General features: G+C 43.1%; 1 protein-coding gene across 2 annotated transcripts; it reads right to left on the bottom strand.

Annotated features, from left to right (window-relative positions):
* Positions 1-4,080: 4,080 nt before the first annotated feature.
* On the bottom strand, positions 4,081-20,553 carry LOC127664721 (enoyl-CoA delta isomerase 3, peroxisomal-like). 2 transcript variants are annotated; one of them, XM_052156858.1, is made up of 9 exons: positions 20,414-20,553; positions 17,131-17,208; positions 16,627-16,812; positions 14,555-14,624; positions 12,400-12,496; positions 10,877-10,997; positions 6,218-6,307; positions 5,325-5,468; positions 4,081-4,356 (listed from the first exon to the last, which is right to left on the bottom strand). In XM_052156858.1, exons 2-9 carry the CDS (start codon positions 17,185-17,187, stop codon positions 4,201-4,203), a joined length of 921 nt encoding a protein of 306 aa, XP_052012818.1. In that variant the 5' UTR covers positions 17,188-17,208; positions 20,414-20,553; the 3' UTR covers positions 4,081-4,200. The 2 variants fall into 2 exon arrangements, with proteins under 2 accessions (XP_052012818.1, XP_052012819.1); XM_052156859.1 differs by lacking the exon at positions 20,414-20,553 and adding an exon at positions 20,231-20,398.
* Positions 20,554-22,477: the final 1,924 nt, after the last annotated feature.

Genomic DNA, 22,477 nt, shown 5'->3' with positions numbered 1-22,477 from the left:
TCTTTCTTTGAAGAGATAACCGTGTGTGTTCTGGTTCCCCTAGTCCTTATCCACAAGGACAAGAACCTACAGGCCTCTTACAGTGATATTTCTACATTCCTAAATACATGTTTTCAGGGTTGACCATTTGCTAATAGATAATCTGTATGCTCTTCCTTGGGAAAGACTATTTCTCCCTTTCAGCTTTCCTTGGTTCCCTGTAGTTCTTGGTCTAGGATTGAGACCTCCTGGGCTTCCACTTCCACCTTAGCATGTCTATGGTTATCCTTGTTTAGATGTTTAGGCAGCCGTGTTGGTGAGACTTCATGGGTATATGTAGCTTCTGACATTTCTAGGACAGACAATCTCATAGAAAGTGCTCTGTTCCTTGGGCCCTTACAATCTTTCTACTCCCTTGATCCCAATAACCATTGAACCTTACCAGGAACTGGGTTGTAAATGCATCAGTTGGGACAGGGCTCCACAACATGCATTTTTTTTTTTTATCAGTTGTGGTTTTCTGTAATGGTCTTCATCAGAAACAGCATTTTAAAAAGCAAAATACTCTATGCCGATTCTGTTGGCCTCAAAAAACTTATCAAAGGCCTTGCCAAGTTAGAAGTTAGGCAGCTCACAGGTGCCTTACAGAACACCACACTAAGGAATGAGAATTGTAAAGCCAACAAGAACATTGTTCTCCCATGAAATGACCCACTGTCCCCTTCTTGCCTCTTGAGTAAGTTGGGTAGGTATATGTTGGGGGAGGGGTGGCAATGAATATTCTAATTTATTTCCTCCCATTTTCTCCCTTGCCAGGTGGACCAAAAAGAACTTGCAACCCACTGAAGACCTAAAATCAATTATCCAAAGACTGTCAGCACTTGGCCCAATTATCTCAGTCACTCCTTCTGGACGACAAAGTGCTGTCGTGGTATTCAGAGATGTCACCTCTGCTTGTAAGGCTGTGAGTGCTTTTCATTCCATGTCGGGAGACTCAATGTTCCAGTGCTCATGGCAGCATCGATTCATGACAAAAAACGTAAGCCTTCCTATTGCCAACAACCTAATGGTTTTGAAATTTTAATTATATAACTTCCCCTCACTTTCCTCTCTTTAAACCCTCCCTTACATTGCTTCCCATCTCTCTCAAATTCTTTTTGCTTTTGCACACTCATTATAATTATATATAATATATACACATACATCATATGCACACATTATATAATATATATATACACATTATATATATAATGTATGTGTATCTGTGTGTGTAAATGCATAAATACAACCTGCTCAATCTATATAATGTTATTCATATGCATATGATATCAGGGCTGATCACTTGATATTGGATAACCAGTTGGGAATGGAAGACAATTCATCCCACTCTCAACAATTCCCAGTTGTCTTTAGTTCTGTCTAAGGCTGAGGCTTATAAGCCTGTCCCCTTCCATCTTAGCATATCCACTGGTGTTCAGAGCTTATCTAGGCAGCCATATTGATGAAATGTTGTGGATGTAGCCTCTTTGACACTTCTGGGAGACACTCTCACAGCTAACTTCCTTTCCTTCTGCTTTTTTACAATCTTTCCACCCCCTCTTCTGCAATTATCCATGAGCTTTAGATACGGGGAATTATTTTGTGGATGTATCACTTCAGCAATAAGGACTTAGTATTGGTATCACATGACCTCTTGCTCTCTGTATTTTGAGAAATTGTGGTTTTCTGTGATGGTGTCTGTTGCAAAGAAAACTTTTCTTTGATGATGTGTGAAAATGACAATAATCTGTGAGTATAAGGGTAAATATTTAGAAAGTACATAGGAGTTACACTGCTTAGTAAGGCAATTGTAGGTTCACCTCTAAGCTCCATGACTTCACTAGCCCTGGGTAGATAGCAGGTTCCTAGTACCTGTCATTTTTTTTCCTCTTGTTAAATGGGTCCTCAGTCTAATTAGAGAGCTGCTGATTACTGTCAAGGAATGTGTACAACTATTGCACTCCTGGTGTTATTGTGCAAGGTTAGTCATTGTTAAGGTTCATAGCCACCCACAGAAATCATGTTTACTACTCTCCCTTGGAAGCTTTCATGGAACCTTCTGGTATCATGAAAGTTGGTCTTCAGGGAGGCAACTTTCAGGTCATATGCAGCTTGGGTCTTCTGGTCCTTTGTTTCAAGTACATGATGTCTTTATCAGTAGGGACTCACCCTTCTACTTCTGGGGATAACCAAAGGTAACCACATGTACAAAATGTTAGTGGTATATTATCATGATTCCTTATGACTTTTCAGATATCCTTACTATTATTTTACCCTCTTCTCTCACTGCCCTTCACCCTTCCCTAATTAGAGCTCTCCATTTTCCATCTCTCCATTCAAATCACGTGTACCCTAAAAGCTCCTACTGGGCTCCCAGCGCTCCCCTTTACTTTACTGGTTTCTATGGTTACTCCAGGTTATATACTCACATCTAAAAACTTGAAGCTAGGAACCACAAATCAGAGAGTACATGTGATGTTTGTCTCTCTAGGTCTGGGTTTTGCCTGCAAAGTTCAGGATTTCATTTTTCCTTGTGGTTGAATAGTATTCCATAGTATGTATATGCCATATTTCAATTATCCACTGCTAATTGAAGGACATTTAGATTGTTTTGTGGCCCCAAAGGCTCATATATTTGAATATTTAGTCCATATTTGGTGGCACTATTTTGGAAGGATTAAAAGGTGAGGCCTTGTTGGAAGATTTGAAAAGCCCATCACAGGTTCAATCCCCCCCCCCCCCCCCCCACACACACACAACTTGCAGACCAGGATATAAGCTCTTAGCTACTACTATAGTGTAATGCCTATCTATCTGTTGCCATGCTCCCTATCATAGTAATCATGGACTCATCCTTGGAAACACTAAGCAAGCTCCCTATTAAATGCTTTCTTTTATACACTGCCTTGGTCATAGTCTCTTCACAGCAATAGAAAAGTAACTAGGTCAGGTTGTTTCCATTTCCTAGTGACTGTGAATAGGGCAGTAATGAACATGGCTAAGTATCTGTGGAATAGGATATGGAGACCTTTGGGTATTTGCTGAGGAGTGGTAAAGCTGAGTCAGGGTAGATTTATTCTTAGCCTTTTAAGAGTTCTCCACAGATTTCCAGATGGTTTGAAATAGTTGTATGAGGTGCCATTCAACAATTATTGGCCATAGTTCCTGGGAAAATGGGATCCTATTCAGAAAGTCCTTCCCTATACCTATATCATTTCTAGCACTGCCTGTGTCTCTTCCAGCAGCCTCAGAGGTTGAGGCTCCACACTTAGGTCTTTGGTCCATTTGGTGTTAGTTTTTGTGCACACTGATAAGTACCGGTCTAATTTCATTCTTCTCCAAGTGGTCATCCAGGTTTTCCAGCTCCACTTGTTGAAGATGTTGTCTTTTCTCCAGTGTATGTTTTTGGCGTGTTTGTTAAATATTGGCAGGTTACAGTTACATGTACTCATGTTTGAGTCTGTTCTATTGGTCAACAATTTTTGTACTTGTGCCATATTGCTTTTATTACTTTGGCTCTGTGGTATATTTTGAGGTCTGAAATGGTAATTTCTATGGCATTGCTTTTTGGACAGGCTCATTTTGGTTAGACTAGGGTCCTTTGTGAACCCCTATGAATTTTAGAAAATAGTTTTTTACCTATTTCTCTGATGAATTAAATGGGGATTTTGACTGGGACAGCATTGAATCTATAGATGAGTTTTGGTAGAATAGTCATTTTTATGGTATTAATTCTACCAATTCATGACCTATAGGTTTTCTTTGCATTTTCTAGTGTTTTTCTCTTATCTATTTGCTTAGAGATTTAAAGTTTTTATTGTAGAGGTCTATCACCCTCTGGGTTAGGACAATTCTAGCAATCCTGCATTAATTCTTTCCTTTTTTTGTTTTTGTTTTTTGGAGACAGGATTTCTCTGTATAGCCCTGGCTGTCCTGGAGATCACTCTGTAGATCATGCTGGCCTCGAACTCAGAAATCTGCCTGCCTCTGCCTACCAGAGTGCTGGGATTACAGGCATGTGCCACAATCACCCAGCAAATTCTTAAGACTTGTTTTATGGAAGTTTTTTATTGATCATAACTGAGGCATTCTCATCCTAACTGCTGTGCTAGGAATGATGAGGGTACAGAGGGGTCTGTGTAATTCAAGGGCCTCTGAGAAGTCTAGCCACTCTGGTGGTCTTCACAGTTTTGCCTTTCTGGACAGGAAGTTCCTGAGTGCATTTGTGTACTCCTCTATCGGCAGCCTTTCCCGGATTGTAGCACACTCTTCAGCATTCACAGAATGTAGCTTTTGTTTCTCATGTTTTCTGATTAACTCTTTGGAAACTCTCATTGCCTGATGAAACAGAACCAACAATAATGTTAAAAGTTATTCAAACAGGAATGATATTAATTCTGTTATGTTTTTGAGGCAAGGTCTCGCTATGTAACCTTGGCCAATCTAGAACACCCTATGTAGACCAGGCTGGCCCTGAACTCATAGAGATCCTCTTTTCTCTCCTTGTTAGGTGTTGGGCTTAAGGGTATACATGTCTATTCCTGGTGAATTCTAATTTTTAATTGTTTATTTGTGTGCATGGGTGTTTTGTCTGCTTATGTGTCTGGCCACTATGCACACGCTGTGCCTACAGCGGGTCAGAAGAGTAGTAGATCTGGAGTTACAAATGGTGAGCTACTATGTGCATGCTAGAAATTAAATCTCTCCAGCCCTCAAGATATATGTTACTATTGACTTCTTTTGCTTTAATAAACATATCCCATTAAGTCTATGTGAGACAAAGGTAATAGGACACACAGCTTCCCAGTCCTGAATATGTACAGATCACTCCAGTGAGTGTAAGGCAGGCCTGGTATTGTACCTTTTAAACAGCCCCACATGGACACAAAAGCTTCTGGTTCCACAATCACACACTCAACAGCAAGAACGTGTTGAGTAAGAATAGCCAGTAGCTGCTGCTTATACAGACAGAACTGCTATAGAGAGAGGATCTCCTAAATACAGCCAGCCTCCTCGCCTCACACCTCAATTCCAAAGTGAAAGAGCTGGGTGTCCACTGGCATCCTCCTGGGGTCATTCCCATGAAGGGTCTCCCCTTTGCCTCTGTGGCACAGAATGAAGTGTCTATCTGGTAAGTTCCTTTTAAAAAAAATCCCAACATAATAGTAATTTTAAACCCCAAATCCCGATGTGCTTTAAGCCAAGTAGAGATACATCATGTCTTTTTAAGGTGTGCCCTCCTGAGGCACATTTTCCCCTTTGCAGATGTTTTCCCCTGGTCCCCAAAGTAAAACCCCAATACTAACATTTGGCGGGAGTTTTGCATATGTTTTCAGCCTTGTCCAGACTTCTGTCTCAAAAGTGCTTTCAGGGAAAACTTCGGTGACAAGGCCTTGAGCCCAAGCCTCTCTTGCTGTGAGCTTCTTCCCAAAGAGAAGCATCTCAGCTGCCTGCAATACAAAGCAAGATGCAATCTTAGCATAATAAAGGCTTCAGTTGACTTCAGAACAGCCCAGTCTCTGAAGACACAGATGTACTGATGGCTCATGGGGTTGCTTGTCTTTTGCGGGAATGCGGAAACTGATGGCCTCACTGGGTGATGTCTGCAAACAGCTGAGAACATAACTGTTTTTGTTTCTTGAGGGGCCAGAAGGGAAGTGGCAAGAAGGGGAAGCCCAGGGCAGAAACGACCTGAACCCCTAGTAGCTATGGTTTTCTGTTTGTACTGTAAATGACAACAAGGTTGGGTAGGATGGCGGTGTGAAGAAAAATTATGGCCACAGGGTTAATTTGGGAATATTCAAAAATCCCCTGTCTGGCTGGTTGTAGCTCTAAGCATGTGAATGAAGAGATGCAGGGGTGGCTTCTATTACAGGTTTTATAGAAATATAAAAACTGAGGCCGATGAACAAATGTCCTCTTTACAGCTGCAATTTCTCTTTTAGAAACATAAACACATTCCAAGGTCCTGTGCTGCCCCAGTGCTCCAGCTCTAGGTCATGCGCTGTCAGACACCATCCCTGCATTAGGAATCACAGAGAATGTCCCGACCCTTACCTCAGATTGTCCCTTAGCCTGGTCCTCCATGTCACAGAACAAGGAGTCATCCTTAAAGCTTTGTCCAAGGAAAGAAGACAGAGTACAGGATTGCCTTGGCAACAAAGATGACGCAGTACATTTTAAGTTTATTCTAAGTTACCTTTACTGAGCCCATTATCTTTGGAAACGTGTAAGAGGAACATGCTTCGGAGATCTGGCCAAGATGGGTGAATGGAGTATGAAACGTTGCCTAGTTGGGATGGAGGAAGAAAAGGAAATCATTTTTGAGTGAATATTTTTAACTTTACAGTTCGTGTGTGCGTGTGTGCACATGTAGCCTAGACTCTGTTCCTACTACAGCCTCTCAGGTGCTAGAATTAACAGGAATGGAGTAATATGCCCATCTCACTGTCCTTTTCCTTTTTTCTTTTCTCTTTCTTTCTCTCTCTTTCTTTCCTTTTTTCTTTCTTTCCTTCTTTCTTTCTTTTCTTTTTTTCTTTTCTTTTTTTTTTTTTTTTGGTTTTTCAAGACAGGGTTTCTCTATATAGCCCTGGCTGTCCTGGAACTCACTCTGTAGACCAGGCTGGCCTCGAACTCAGAAATCCGCCTGCCTCTGCCTCCCAAGTTCTGGGATTAAAGGTGTGCACCACCACTGCCCGGCTCACTGTCCTTTTCTTTATCCTTCCTTATATTTTTATTTTACATGCATGGCTGTTTTGCCTGCATGTACTTCAGGGCACTGCATATATACAGTAACCACGGAGGCCATAAGAAGGTGTCAGATGCCTTGTGACTGGAGTTACAGATAGATGGTTGTGAGGCACTATGTGAATGCTCAGAATTGAATCCAAATCCCCTAGAGGAGCAGCCAATGCTCTTATCTGTGGTAGTTCACTAGTACGAATGGATGAAGATACTTAAACTAATATTATATGTTATTCTGTATCTACACAATTCACTTACTGTGTTTTGTCAATGTATTTTTACCAAGAGAAAACTATATAGCCATCACTGACTCCATGATCTCCTAACTGGAAAGTCCCCTCATGGCAATCCTTCCTTTCTGTCGCCCACATGCATTACTATTTTCTCTCTATCCCTGCTATTTTGCCCTGTTCTAGAACATTATATTCATGACATCCTATCTCCAACAGACCTTTGTTTCTTGCTCCTTTTACTTAGGTTTGGGAGTCCCCCCATGCACTGCTGGGTGCTAGTAGCCTCTTTGTTGTTGCTGTTACTGTTGCTGTGTGGCTGTGTCATCATTGTTTGATCTACATACACTGCTTCCACTTTTGTGACTATTATCAGTCAAGAGCCATAGACTTCCTTGATCTAATACAATGACCACTTGCCAGTAATACCCCAATGAAGATGACAAACAAATCTTTTTCTGATTGAATCAAAAAAGTAGTTGTGACTACTTCTGTTCAGGGGTCCTGTTGGATATACACTTTCAGTTCTCATGGGTGACTACCTCGGAGTGTAGAATCACTGGTTGTGAGAAAAGTGTGTGCTTTTCTTAAAGAAGTGGCTAACCTCTTCCCCAGAGTGACTTCCACAGACATCTGACACTGAGGAAGAAGAGTCCTACTGGCTCCATGTCTTTGCTCAGCTTAGTAGCCTAATCACACCACTATGTGCATGGTGGTGCCTCATATTTTCAGTTTATATGACCTTTATGATATTGATATGACTAATGACGTTGAGAATATTTTTGTATACTTAATAACCATGGGAAGAGCATCTTTAGTGAAACGTGCTAATATGTTTCCCACTATTTTTAAAGTTAAATTATTTGCATTCTTTTTCTTCAATTGTAAAAATTCCTTACAGACCTGGGTTACAAGAAAGTACCATGGAAATAATTTTTTATTGTCTGTGGCTTATATTTCCCTTTAAATAAAATGATGTTTGGATAAAGGGTCTTGCTGCCCAGAACAGGCGGGCCTTGGTCTTCGAACATTCTTTTGCCTCAGTCTCCCAGAGGAGTACTAGAATTATAGGCATAAGCTGCCATGCCCCACTTGCTTTTTTTTTTTTTATGCATGGGGAGGGGTAGAGGTGAGTAAGGGTGTAGAAGAGTGTCTCATGTAGAGTGGACTTGAACTTGCTATGCAGCCAAAGGTGACCAAATCCTGAGCCTCTATCCTCTCTCCTTCCTAAGTACTAGGATTTCTCCCATATACCATTATTGACAGAATCTACATCCAGTTCAAATTTGTTACATTTATCTATCTATCTATCTATCTATCTATCTATCTATCTATCTATCTATCTATCTATCTATCTATCTACTATATATCCTATCCATCTACTTGTGCAGTGTACATGTGTGCGTGCATGCGTGTGTGCGTGTGCGTGCGTGTGTGTGCGTGTGCGCGTGCGTGTGCATGTGTGTGTGTGTGTGTGAAGGCCAGAAGACAGAGTTGGTTCTCTCTTCCGCCATTCGGGTCCCAGGCTTTAAACCTGGGCCATCACATGAAGTAACACATCGGCCTTTGCTTGGTGAGCTGTCTTACCTGTTCCTTAGAGAAGCAGGCTCTTCTTAATGCCCTCTCTCACAGTTTAAAGAGCCACTATCTTTCATTCCTTGTGTGCTATTTCTCCTCACTGCCCATTTTTACACTGGATTCTTAATCTGTCACTTTATGGGTTTACTTCAATAATATTTTGGAATGACCAGCTCTTGTTGGTGAATTGAACCATTGTTTTCTGACTCTTCCATTTGTCTCAGTTGTGCCCCAGAGGTCTCCTGCCTTCTTTAGCTTCCGCAGTCTGTTTCAGTATTGGTGACTGAGAGGAGAAGCACGTTCATTTTTTGCCTATATTTAAGAAAACATTTTTTGTGAGTTTTGCTCTACAGCCCAGACAGGCTGGCCTCAAACACATGCCCATCTTCCTGCCTCATCTCTCAAGGTGCTGGGATTACAGGCTATAAACCAACACACACCCTTTTAAATATATTTTTGGATGAATAAGAAATATTTTTGAAAGGGAATCACTGATATAAGTAGACAAATGCTTAGATTTAATTTCCAATGGTAAGACATAGTATTTACTTTAATGCATATTTGTGAGATTATATAATATATGTAGCGTGTAAATAAAAACATAAAATACTCTCATTAATGTCACTTTTCTTTTCATCCCAGAAAACTTGGTCAGGAAAATTTGCTTCAAAAATATACTCAGAAAATAAAGAGAAGAAGAAATAGCTTAAGGAGCCACAAACAAACAGGTACATATGAACTTGAAACCAGCAGTTATTGCAATGCTTATTTGCAGAAAAGAATGGTGGATGCAGTTAAGGGCTGAGGCTCTAACAACAGGCTGGTTAAAGGCTTTGGGATAGTTTCTTACCCTTCCTGTGACAGGTACCTCTATCTGTAAACCTAGTATGACCTCATAGGGATGCTGCGTGTATTGTATAAAATGTGTATATGTGTAATGTGTATTAACAGAGTACCTTCACACTGTGAGCATGCAAACATTTATTTGAACAAATTTAAAACTCACGTAGAAAAGGTGCACTTGGTGGCAGAGAAGCTACTAGCATGTTTAGCTCCTTGCTGTATTTAAGACCAGTATCCATCACAGACAGTGGGCATCGTGATGGGGACTTTAAGAGGGTTGAATGCGAGCCCCTGGTTCACTACAGTGTTTGTTGATGAGGCCAGTAAAAACCCAGGGAATCTCTTCAGTGGTTAGCCAGGAACCTTTAGCACCTCCTAAGGAGAAGGCACCAGAAGGACCTGAGGGCTACCGACCTATAATTCCAGGATCAGTGTCCTAGGGTCAAGTGCTAAGACAACTGTCATCACATCTGTGTTTACAATAACACAACTCAGTAAGAGCCTCGGGTTTCGGCAGTCAGTGAGACTTAAGTTATGGAGACCAACTGCTAGCACTGATTGACATCTGGGTGGGTTTTTTGTTTGTTTTGTTTTGTTTTGTTTGTTTTGTTTTTCAAGACAGGGTTTTTCTGTGTAGCCCTGGCTGTCCTGGAACTCTCTCTGTAGACCAGGCTGGCCTCGAACTCAGAAATCCGCTTGCCTCTGCCTCCCAGGGTGCTGGGATTACAGGCGTGCGCCACCACTGCACGGCGACATCTGGGTGTTTTTTCTCCAAATAGTAAATTTCACAATATGTATTTAAGGTTAAGCCATATGCTACTATAAGCAAACAGCCACTTTAGTGGCACCAGATAACCTACATTGCCGTACCCCGGCTGTGGGCAGCCACAATATATCTATTAATTGGGCAAACTTCCTGGATACAGTCCACTAACATTGACTCTAATCCTCGCGCTGTACATTAGATCCTTTGGTCCTATGTATCCGCTCTATCCCTCCCCAGTCACATCACCATCACCTAGTAAAATGGTTCTTCTTTGCCTGCTCCCTACCTCCCTCCTTCCCTCTCTCTCCTTCCCTCCATACCTCCCTGCCTCCCTCCTTGCCCCTTTCCTTTCTTTCTCTGCTGTTGCTGAGGACCCAGTTCAGAGCCTTACTCACATTCATTAAATGCTCCACCATTGATTACAACCCTGCTCTCAAGGTTTTAAATTTAAATCCTGTTCTTTGTATTTTGCCTATATTCAAAATATTTTACTCTTGGCCACCACAGAGAAACACTATAGCAAGAACAAAAATTAAAATATTAATTAATATAAATTAATCTTTCCAGGTGACTGTACTTTGTGTCGAGTTGACCAAAACTAACCAGCTAATAATCATTAGCTCCCATAATCTGTTTAGTCCTGGCCAGTGTAAAGGAGACCCACAGGAGCTCACTAATTAGCTGGGAGTGGACTTACCCTGTCGGAAGCATAGACAGCATCAAACAGTCCCAGAAGAGTGACAGCGATTCCTACAGCTGGGCCATTTACAACTGCAACCAGAGGCTTGGGAAAGTCTATAAAACAGTCTACAAATTCCCTACAGAAATGGAAATAGGAAAGCATTAAATATTTCAGAGTAGCCCCACCTAACTATAGAAAGGATTATGTGACTTAAAGCTGACATCACCTGAAAGGATCACCTTCCCGTTCTAAAGCAAGATCCTTGTATGTGGGGCCTAATGAAAAGTCAGACTATGACTCCTACGATCTGAGCCAGGCTCATGCTCTTTTTCTGGGCAGTGAGTTCAGGACCAGTCATGACCTGAGAGCTCATGGTGGGTGACCCCATATTCCAGCACAGGGAGACTGAGAGACTCAGCAGAACTGGGAAGCTGAAGCCTCAGCCCTCCTTCAACAGCTTCCAAGAGTACTTAGAAGTAAGGCCAGCATCCACAGGCACTGTCTGTCTACACCACACATGAGAACTCACTCCCTCAGGTCTTTCTCCCCTTACCCTTTCCAGTCAATCCTCTGGAGAGGGCAGGATGAAGAGAGGGAACCTGGTGGGGAATCTCAATTAAAGCATCAGCACAGGCAGGGGGACATTTTACTAATGTGTTAAAGAATGAACCCTCTCGTGTGTGGGGTGTGTAGGGGGAGGCTGAGGAGGTGACTCATCATTTAAAACACCTGTCAATCAAAAAGGAGAACTGGAGTGAAATCTGGATCCCTAGAACCTGAATAAATGCTGGGTGGTGTAGAGGCCTGCTTGTCCTTCTGGTCTCAGAAGGAGGAGACGGGAGCCGAGAGCTAGCCAGCTAGCAAGACCAGCCCTGTGAGTGAGGCTGGCATTTGAGTGAACAGGTCTCAACAAGTAAAGTGAAAAGCAATAAAAGATGATGGTCTACCTATGACCTGACACACATATACATGCACATACATGTTGTGGATAGCCCTGGGCTTGTATTTTGATGCTAATTCCACTCCTCAGAGGGGCTGCAGATGAGGAGCTGTCTTGTGAACCTTCTCCCCCACCTTAACTTTTCAAATAAAGGCTTGAGCCAATGATTGGGCAGAAGGAAGGGGGAGGAGCTGAGAGTTTGGGGGAGGAGAAAAGGATTGCCTGCGGAAGGGGAAAGGAGCAACAGAGGATCCTTGGGAAGGGGGGAGGAGCTATGGAGGATTGACAGAGGAGGCAGAGAGAGAAGCTCATGTCCTGGAGAAATCGCAAGTTATATGGGATAATATAGATGGGAATAGAGTAGTGTAGTGGGAGATCTGCCCAGTCTAGGCTTTTAGCTTTTGTTAACTGATTGAGCTGAGATTTCTTTTACTGGGGAATTGGGTTGGAAACAAAGTAACAACACATACACATATACATACCTGGGCTTACACACATGTAAAATATGCATACATACAGGTACACCATAAACACATAAGGGAAAATGGGAAACAAAAGAAGAATGAACCCCTTGGGATCAGACTAATGTCACTCTTACCTCAGTCGCTTAGCAGACACGGCTATGTCTGGTATTTCACCGGTATCATTAATTGAGTTTTTTAGGTCATTCCCGCTGCTGTAGTAGTCACCAGTTCCTGGGAACAGTGCAATCAACACTTTAATAAACACACACCTTCAGTGGAAGGCATGATTCCTACATGTAGCCACTCATTCTACAGCCACTGCATACTTGCTGTGGGCAGGACTCGGGGCTACTAGAAGCACATTGGTGAGTCTCATAAACATACCAGGGACTAGCAACGTGTGGGTGTTAAAGAACTCAAGTAAATGGAGATGGTGTGACTATGTACCACATGACAAATGGGACAGGGCTAGCCTATTGGGGTGTTTAGGGCTGAGCTCACTCAGGAAGGGACAGAAGGGACAGCTGAACTGAGATCTGCAGGACAGGCAAGGCTGACAGGGAGGAAACAGTGCAAACAAGGTTCTGGGTCTGAGATCTCAGGGGTATACACAATAGACTGAAAGAAGAGGTCCCAGGGCTGAAGCAGAGAAAGAAGTGGGTACAGGGGGAGCTGCTGTACTTTAGATGAATAGATATAATTCTGCGGGCTGTCTACAGTAAGACACTGTTGTCTTACTGTAACAGTAACACTGTTGTCTCTGTGTTAAGAGTCACTGAAGGTGTGTGTTTATTAAAGCACAGTTTGCCTACCAGGAAATGGTTACTTCTTAATGAGTTTTATTTTGAGAAGGGGTCTTGAATAGCCCGGGTTGACCTCAAATACTCAGTCATTGGGGGTGACCCTTAGCTGCTGATTTCCTGTCCCTACTTACTGATCACCAGTATTCTAAGTCCTGTGTCACCATGTCCATGCTGGGGATCAAATCTGGAGCTTCTTGCATCATAGGCAAGCACTCTAACTTGGGCTACTTCCCTGGCACCATTAAATACTTATGATAATTGTAAAAAAAAAAACAAAAAAACCTGGCATGATCCCAGGCTAAAACTAGACACAGTGGTTCCCCCTTATCCTCTGGGGAAACATTCCAAGATGGTCCACAAATGCCTGCGACATGAGGTTGATACCAGGTACTAAAATATGTATTGTGTTTTTTTCCTTTCTAATTGATCCTCTCTGTTTTCAGGTTTTACATCTACGGAGTCAAGCAATAGAAAACATTTGAGAACATAGAAACAAATACATCTGTACTGAATATTCGCAGACTTTTTTCCTTGTGACCATTCACAGTGTGATGAATTCTGACATAGCATCACTCTGTGTTAAGCACTGTAAGATGCCCAGAGTGAACCTAAAGTAGATGGAGTGTGTGGGCCTTCATGCAAATACCACATGATTTTACACAGGGAACATGTGTGTGTAAAGTCCTCTCTTGAGAGTCATGGAACTAATTCCTAGAAGAGGCTGAGGGAGACTGTACATACGTACCTGTGACAAAGTTCAGTATGTAGGTTGAGTAAGATATTTACAACAACAAACTTTAAAAGGAACAATATACTATATACAATTTACTGAAAACATACTGCTAATTTTCTAGAAACTTCTACTTATTTCTAGACCAAGGGTGATGATACATAACTGAAATTCTTCGAGGCAAAACTACAGAAGGAAACATTGAGCTGAGGGGCTACTGTACTGACACCTCAGAATGTCCCAGATGGTTTTTCTAGGTCTGCCATCCCTGCTGCCCCGCTGAAGTTACCGTCAGACTCTGTCAACAGAGAATAACTTGGGTTCAATACCATAGAACTCACATGAATTGAACCAAAGAACATCTACTCTTATGTTGATGATTTTGCTAAGCCTTGTTTTAAAAACTCCTCTATATGTTTGTATATCAAGCTGTGATTCCTTTTCATTGTTCAGGAGAATCTATGGATAGACAAAACCTGTCTATTCATCCATGTTTGGACAGCTGAGTTGTTTTCTGTCCTGACTCTTGTGACAGTCACAATAAGCTTTACTGTGCCAGTCAGTCAAGTTGAGGCATATGATTTACCATAAATAATTATCAAAGAGTGCTTGCCTTACATCCATGACATTATGGTACATTCATAAATTAGACCACTGAATACTAGAAAAGACCTATAAGCAATATTGGTCAGTTATTCTTGCATAGTAAGAGACTCCTTAAAGTAGAAATTGAGTAAGTCCTAGTAAGTGTCTTACCTGTGAAAACAGTTATGACTGAGTTATCTGTGCTGGCATTTTTAAGTGCAAGCATAATATCGAAATACATCTACATGAATGAAAAAGCAGATAAAAGGACCATGAATATGAGATCCATCATCCACTGCATGCAGTGACTGTATCAGTTTGAAAGCCTTATCTTGACACGCTGATAAACAGTCTTAGAGATTGTACTGATACAACAGAGGCTTCCCGCGAGGATTTCCATTCCCCTGACAACTCCTGGGTACACATGATTGTACAGGTGCTGTGACAGATGTACTAAATAACCACTGTGAGGGTTTGTGTTTGCTAGGCCCAGGGAGTGGCACTATTAAAAGGTGTGGCCTTGTTTGAGTAGGTGTGGCCTTTTTAGGAGTAGGCGTGGCACTGGGGGGTATGGGTTTTAAGACCTGCATCCTAGCTGCCTGCAAGCCAGTATTCTGCTTCAGATGATGATGTGGAACTCTCACCTCCTCTGGCACATGCCTGCCTGGATGCTGCCTTATTCTTGCCTTGATGATACTAGACTGAAACTCTGAACCTGTAAGCCAGCCTCAATTAAAAGTTGTCCTTATAAAAGTTGCCTTAGTCTTAGTGTCTGTTCATAGCAGTAAAATCCTAAGACAGAAACTTGTTCCAAAAGTGAGCAAGAGAGAGACCCAGTCCTTTAGCTTTGTGGCTGGACAGTTACTGTGCTCCAACAGGGATGGGGAAGGCAAGGGCGTGGTCAGCACAGCTTGCCAGGACTCCTGAGGTTGCCTCCAGTAAGTGAGAGGGAAGGTGGCTGAGAAAACTGTCCCTGGCACAGCTTCTCAGCTGTGGCTTCAGGAAAGGCTAAGTGTCCTTCCTGAACAGTCTGGAAAGTGACAACTACTGCCAGAGGCCATATTGCTGAGACACTGAGCTGGGTACAAGGGCACTGTCCTCTGAACACGTCTGAAAGTCTTGCCATAGTTTTAGTATGTTTTCAAAATTGGTATAGGTTTTGCTTTAATAAAATTCAATGTGAGAAAGAGTGATGGGGAGGGCAGGTATTTATAAAGATACTGGAAAAGTAAAAGTATGTAAAGTGATGTGACTGTTTCCCTCAAGGCAGAGGATGGAAAATAATTCCTGAGAATTACAGTCAAGGAGACACAGCAGCTAAGGTGACTGGCTAGAACCAGGGTCAGGAAAGAGATGGATCTATTTAGAATCTCCTGCTTACAAGTTCTAAGAACTTGCCAAGTTACTTTTTAACCTGCTGAACTATTTTGCCAAATAATGGCATCAGGGTTCTCTCTGTAGAAAGTGCTGAAATTCTACAGTTGCATGAGTGAAAGAAGTTATTTCCCAGAAGTGACTCAGGGCAAACACATAAACTTCTGAAGATTATATGCTGTATCAACTGGAAGGCACACGAGCAACTTGACAAGATTCTTAACATTTCAACTTAGCACAGGGTCCCACACTGAAGATGGCCACCTTTATGCTCCGGTTCAGCTCCAAGGATCTGATAAATGCCCATCATCAAGGAGGGGGGCTCGAGTGATTAACTTATTATCAATGCACTTCAAAGGGAAATTTAAAATTGCCCAGTAAAACAGCACATTCAAACACGGCTATTAATACTTTGCTGAAGATGAACTCCCCCTCCTCTATTTTCCCCTTCCTTTCCTTATCTTCTTCTTTCCTTGACTCTTCTTTTACAATTTTTCTCTCCTTTCCCAGCTTCTAGTACAAAATTAGGGCCCACAAGCCTTGGAAAGCTCAGAGGCAGGGTGACACGAAGGCACTTTGGGGAGGTTTATGCCCTCTTGGGCCTCAGTGCATCTCCTATTAATGTTTCTTCACTGAGACTGACTTAGCTGAGTCATGCTTCCATTCACAGCAAAGCTCTATTACCTTCTGGATATGCAGAACCTACTGGAAACTCACAAGTTGTAAACTATGCCCAATTTTGCTGAACGAAGTCAAAAGCTCTAATCTTCTTTCACAAAAATAGAAATGATGCTGAAATTCTACAGTTGCACAGGTGAAAGAAATAGAAGTAAAGAAAAATGTGTCCAGTCCCTGGGCAAGAGCATCACCTGTAAGGATATGGCATTCTTTTTGGCGGGCCGATTGAACGTGATCTTCGTGATGCCATTTTCAGAAGACACCAGGATGTTCTTAGACTCCTGGGCTTTCTCATCAGCTCCATGTTTTCCCTGGCTGGAGGCTTTAGATGAACTCAAACTGGATACGAGATCCACATGGTTCTGCCTGGCAGTTTCCTGAGGAATAGATGACGGAGTCCTTCACCCTTCATAATAAGCAATTTGAGAAGCATACTATGCCATACAAACTATCGTGTAACTAAGAGCAGGGGCTTTGATTCAATAAAGGAACATCACAACTTCAGTAGTAATAAGAGAGGTGACCTGTGTGTGTAATTCCAGCCACTGGGAGGCAGAGGCAAGGTTGTGAGCACAAGCCCAATCTTGGCGACAGGAATGAGGAAAAAAAACTTCAAAAAACTGTAAAGGCTCCATCAATAGCTATTTACTGAGAAACCAAGCCTATTGTGCCTTAGACAATAACAGTAAGTTTACCTTCCGTGCATCTTGCTTGGCTTTATTGCCCAAGTCAAACACGCCTGGCTTGGGCATATTACAGGGTCCTTCTGTGGCCTGTAGAGAGCAGCACAGGGGTGATTAATATTCAGTATACGAGAGAAAGCCTTTGAGAAGAGTGACTCTAAAATCCCTAAGGTTTGACAATTTTGAATTTGCGATCACAACTTTCATAGGAAGTAAAAGTACAGTCAGTTTTCAGAAGTCAAGGGACATTTGGAAGTCTGTACTGTGTCACTTGAACTCCATGGGGACAGAACCAGAAATGTAGTGGTAAATTTCTGCTAACTGCTAAGCAGGGCTACAGCTGCTGCAGGGAGGGGTGGGGTCTAACAGTTCCTGGTCCTCAGGAAGTTCATCTGAGGATCATGTCAGGAAGTAAAAAGAAATCTAGTTTTATTAGAGGGCAGGTAGGGTGATTATCCTGTGATGAATCAAACACCACACTCAGCAACTTTTTTGGAATAATTTTAAAACAATTTAAATTTTAAAAATAGTTTTTGGTTTTTGGAGACAGGGTTTCTCTGTGTAGCCCTGGCTGCCCTAAAACTGGATGTAGACCTGGCAAGCCTGGAATTCATAGAGATCCACCTCCCTCTGCCTCCTGATATCTGGGGTTAAAAGTGTGGGCCACCAAGGCCTGGCTTAAATTTTGCAATAGAGTTAACAGAGAACAAAGGATGCTTTGGAAAACCAGGAGTTGGAGCCTCTGACTTCATATAGTTTCCCTAGAGTGGATGACCTGGGATTTCACAATGAACAAAGGTCACAGTCTTGTCAAGGTCTTGTCTTTCCCTTCTAACTGCCTTCACTTCTGACATGAATTGCAAGGCTGGAGAGTGCTGGGGGAGGGTGACCTCACAATCACCTCAGTTCAATAGTCTACTAGAAAGGTTAATCGTAACTCTCCAAGCTGTGGTATTCATAGCTACAGTTAAACTAAATAAGCCTTGGTCAAGAATAGGATAGAGTTCAGAGGAAAAGCCAGTGTGTCTTCTATTCCTCTTTCCAGGAATCCCTAGATTGATAGGTACATGATAGTATGCACAAAGACTTACCAACAAAGGAGCTCTTTATGGGTTCAGTGCCCAGTTTTTGCCAGGACTCTAACATACAGGCAAACTTGCCTAACGTAATACCGCTCTGACCTGAAATCCACAGCTAGCTCTCCTTGCATACGAAGATATGCAGCATGGCAGGTCCCTGGTTAGAGAATACCTCCCAGCAGCTGAGGGCAAAGGCTTTTTCTACTGGTGAAGTTCTTGACTGTACACACTTGTGACAGAGACCCATGCCAATTATAGAGTAGAAAAGTAAACGATGATGCAGGAGTTTGGGGTAGCATATACACCAAGGACGGCTCTAACATTACAACTTTCTCAATATTAACAGTTTTCAAACAGTCACAAAAAAGATGAGTCACAACGGGCAATTGATCCAACTGAAACATTAAAACTGATAACATGTACTTTACTTCTTTTGTGTTTATGGCAAGAAATCTAGAACATTCCATGCACCACTGTACTTTCTCTTTGAATACTTAACTATGCATTTCTTAAAGCACAAACACTTTACGATGTAGCCAATGGCACCATTATCAATAACCTCCACATCTCTCCTATTTAGCAACTAAGTGATAGTTGCTAAGAACCCAGTCCATATTCAACTTTCTCCAGTTGTCCCAAAATATCTTTTCTGTGGATTTATTCTAATCAGAGAGGAATCGAACAATGAGCCAAACATCTGACCGTTAATTTTTTTTACATTTCCTTATTTAGGAGAGATACTCGGGGTTACCCTGTGCTTTTAACAGTATTTCAAGGCCTTATTCTAATATAAAGAGCAAAACGAACCAAAGCCAGCATATATGTAGCCTCAAAATGGGTTAGTCATGCAACCTAAACATTCAAGCTGCATGTTAGGAGCTCAAAATATATTTTTACTTGTATGTATGTATGTATGTATGTATGTATGTATGTATGTATATGTTTGTGTGTGTGTGTATATGTACAAGTACATGTTTATGCATAAATGTATGTATGTATGTATATATGTATGTATGTATGTATGTATGTATGTATGTATGTATACTAGGGGTATGCCTTGTGACCACTGAGGTCTGCAACTAGTGTTAGAGACAGCTGTGAGTTGAGGGGTGGGTGCTGAGAGCCAATCCTGGGCCCTCTTAGAGGAGCAGTAGGTGCTCTTACTGCTGAGCTGCCTCTCCAGCCCACACACAGTTTTCTTTTTTAAACTGTGAGATCTCAGGCTTCCCTGACTTATACAGTGCAGTCTCCGCTTAGCTTGGTTGCCTGGGTCCTCCATCTCATGTCTCCCTGGGTTCATAGCGTTTTTGAAGTTCTGCTGGCTGGCTCTCATCATTGGTCTGCCCAGGTTTTACCTGAGCCACCACCGGTAACCTGAAGACCTGCAGAGACTGCAAACAGTGGTTTCTGTTTGTTCCTAGCCCTTCATTCCGGCAGCAGGATTGCTGATTTGTCCCAAACCCTACGGAGCAAAATGCCATGTTTATATTTTCTCTCTGCTGTCCCAATAATCTAGCTTCAGATGATCCTATCTGAAAAAAAAATCTATCTACAGACAACAGATTTTTTTCCTCCAGAAGAAGGCAGGAAGGCAGGAAGGCAGGAAGGCAGGAAGGCAGGAAGACAGGAAGAAAGAAGAGGAGGAGAAGGAAACCTACATTTTATTTGAATTTGACAAGGGCCATTTCAATGAGAAAAGAAAAGATGTTTTAAAATGTTCTGGAAAGGCTCACTTAAAACAACTTCCCACAGAGCGGTACAAATTTATTCAAATGGTGTGTAGGTTTTGACTTTTGAGCCACCTTTCTCAACTTGGCGAACCATCTGCTTGAAACCCACGCTGGTGATAAGGCATTACGCAGCCGTGGCGTTCTGCTATCTAGCAACTGGTGCTTGGACAGAGTATCACCTTGGCCAAGGCACTGTCTCCCCTAGGAAGTTCGGGGGCTGCGCCTGCAAGCCTGAGTGCTTCGGTGACCCGAGCTCGCTGCTGATCTAGGCTAGTCCGGCGGCCTGAGCACGTCCATCCTTACCTTTAGGGACTCGGCGAAGGACGGACATGCGAGGCCACTCTTTAGAGTTCTCTCGCTGGGAAACCACCAAAAGAATATTCTTCCGTCTTGCTAGCCAGACCGAAAGACAGAGAGGGCGGCTCAGCGGGCGGGTGACAACGCCCGCTGGCGATTTAGCGCGGACAGTCGAGGCTTCAAGCTTACCTCCGACGCGAGCACCGGGCCACTCACTCTTCCCGTCCCGGACGCTAAAACGGGCCTTGAGGACTGACTGAGCCCGGAAGCTTAAGAATGGGTGGAATCGGTGGGAGGTACCGGGCAGGCAGGGGCGATCCAGAAGTGAATCCTGAGTGGAAGGAAAAACTTTTGGAACAGATGGGGGTGGAGCCAGTGTAGCGAGACTGGGGGCGTGGTCTGAGTTGAGCCTGAGGGTTTCTGGGATGGGCCCTTGCGGGAGTGCAGAAGTTGGGCCGGAAAAGCAGGGTCCGGGTCCTTGGTTCTGGCGGCAGAGGACAGAGGGCTTTGGGCTAAGAGCTATGGGCGCATAGCCCAGTGGCTGTGCTCTAGGCGCAAGGGATTGGATGTAGAGAGTAGGGTGCTGGGCTTTGGGGCAGGAGTCAGAGAACTCTTAGGTGTTGGGCATAGAGGGGAGGGTGCAGAGCAAAGCGGTTGTTGGACTTGCTGGCAGAGGGCTGGGTGCGGAGGTGGGGGCGGGGGGGGGGGACGGGACCGTGGTGTTCAGCTCTTTCTTTTTTATTTTAAAACATTTGTTTTGAGGCCAAAACCTCACGATAAATGCCTCATTTGAGTTTGTGCTGATCCTCCTGTCTCTGCCTGTTAAGTGCTTGGATTACCTTGGACATCCCAACCTAATTCCGTTTAGAAATGGGGTGCCCGGCCTTTCTGGCTTTCTGCAGCCCATGCTTTCTCAGTCCAGACACTGATTTACGTGGGAAATCTCGAACCCTCTCATTGGTTCCATTCTCCCCCTGCGATCCTGCTCTCCAGAACTAGTCTATTTCTTAGGACTATTTCTGACTAGCAGTTGGTCCAGCCCTTGCCTGCTGTGTATTATACACCATTTTTCATCTCTGGACACTCTGCTTGACAGGAATGTAGATGGTTGTGTGAAAGTGAACCATTAAAAGTCTCTTTCTAGCCCGAGTGTTTCCACATGTGATAACAACTTTGGGGTCAGTTGGCACCTTTTCTGTAAACTGTCAGAAGGTGTTACCTCTGGCTCTATGCTTCCAGATACTTCTTTTTACAGGGAGCCACAGCTCAAGCAAAGGAATTGAACTTCTTGCTAGGTTCCTACAATGAGAGCACCAGGGAAAGTGGTACCAAGGAAATTGGGATATTTCTCTGAATAATTGCGGGGGGTGGGCGGGGGCTATTATGACTCTGTTAGTCACAAAGGACTCTCTGCACTCTTCATTCTCCCTCCTGTATCCTGCTTCAGTTTCATGGTGTTGCTTGAGAGGAATTAAATCTGTGTAACTGGCCCAGCAGTGGTGGTGCACGCCTTTAGTCCCAGCACTTGGGAGGCAGAGGCAGGCGGATTTCTGAGTTCGAGGCCAGCCTGGTCTATAGAGTGAGTTTCAGGACAGCCAGGGCTACACAGAGAAACCCTGTCTCTAAAAACCAATAAAAACTAACTAACTAACTAACTAACTAAATAAATAAATACATAAATAAATAAAATCTGCGTAACTGGATGAGAACTGTCTGAAGTTATGCCTCTGATTTCTCCCAACCCTCCCACACCCACCCTTTCCCTTCTCTTTTTCTTGTCGTTTTTGAGACAAGGCCTGCTGTTTCTCAGGCTTATTTCAAACTCTCTTTTCAGCTGAAGATGACTTTGAACTTTTGATCCCCCTTCCTCCACCTCACAGGTGCTGGATTATACGCAACAAGAGATTCCCATCTAAGGTCTCTTTATCGAAGGAAGCATGATACAAGGAAAGCCACACACATCCCCAGATATCCCTCCCACTTTCTTCTTCTTATTGTGTGGCCCAGATGACCTTCAAGTCACCATCCTTCCTTGAATTCACCAAAACTAAAATCGCAGGTGTGTACCAGGCCATGCTTCCTCCCCTCTCCTCCTCTCCCCTCCCCCTTCCCTCCTCCTCCTGTCTCATCTCTTCCCCTTCCCTTTCTTTCCCTCCCTTCTCCCCTCCCCTTTCCTCTCCTCTCCTCTCCTTTCCTTTCCTATCTTCTCCCCCTGTCTCCTGTCTTCAACCTCTTTTTCCTATCCCACCTGTA

The sequence above is a fragment of the Apodemus sylvaticus genome, chromosome 14 (genome assembly GCF_947179515.1).
Source record: "Apodemus sylvaticus chromosome 14, mApoSyl1.1, whole genome shotgun sequence".
NCBI lineage: Eukaryota > Metazoa > Chordata > Mammalia > Rodentia > Muridae > Apodemus > Apodemus sylvaticus.
Note: the sequence above shows the minus strand (reverse complement) of the source record. Positions and strands in the feature narration are given on the sequence as shown.

Coding starts and splice junctions, on each gene's coding strand:
- LOC127664721 (XM_052156858.1), bottom strand. CDS start 17,187: ATGCCCAAGCCAGGCGTGTTTGACTTGGGCAATAAAGCCAAGCAAGAT. Junction 16,813..17,130: donor CCAAGCAAGATGCACGGAAG/GTAAACTTACTG, acceptor TCTATTCCTCAG/GAAACTGCCAGGCAGAACCA. Junction 6,308..10,876: donor CTGTCTATGCTTCCGACAGG/GTAAGTCCACTC, acceptor CATCCCAACTAG/GCAACGTTTCATACTCCATT.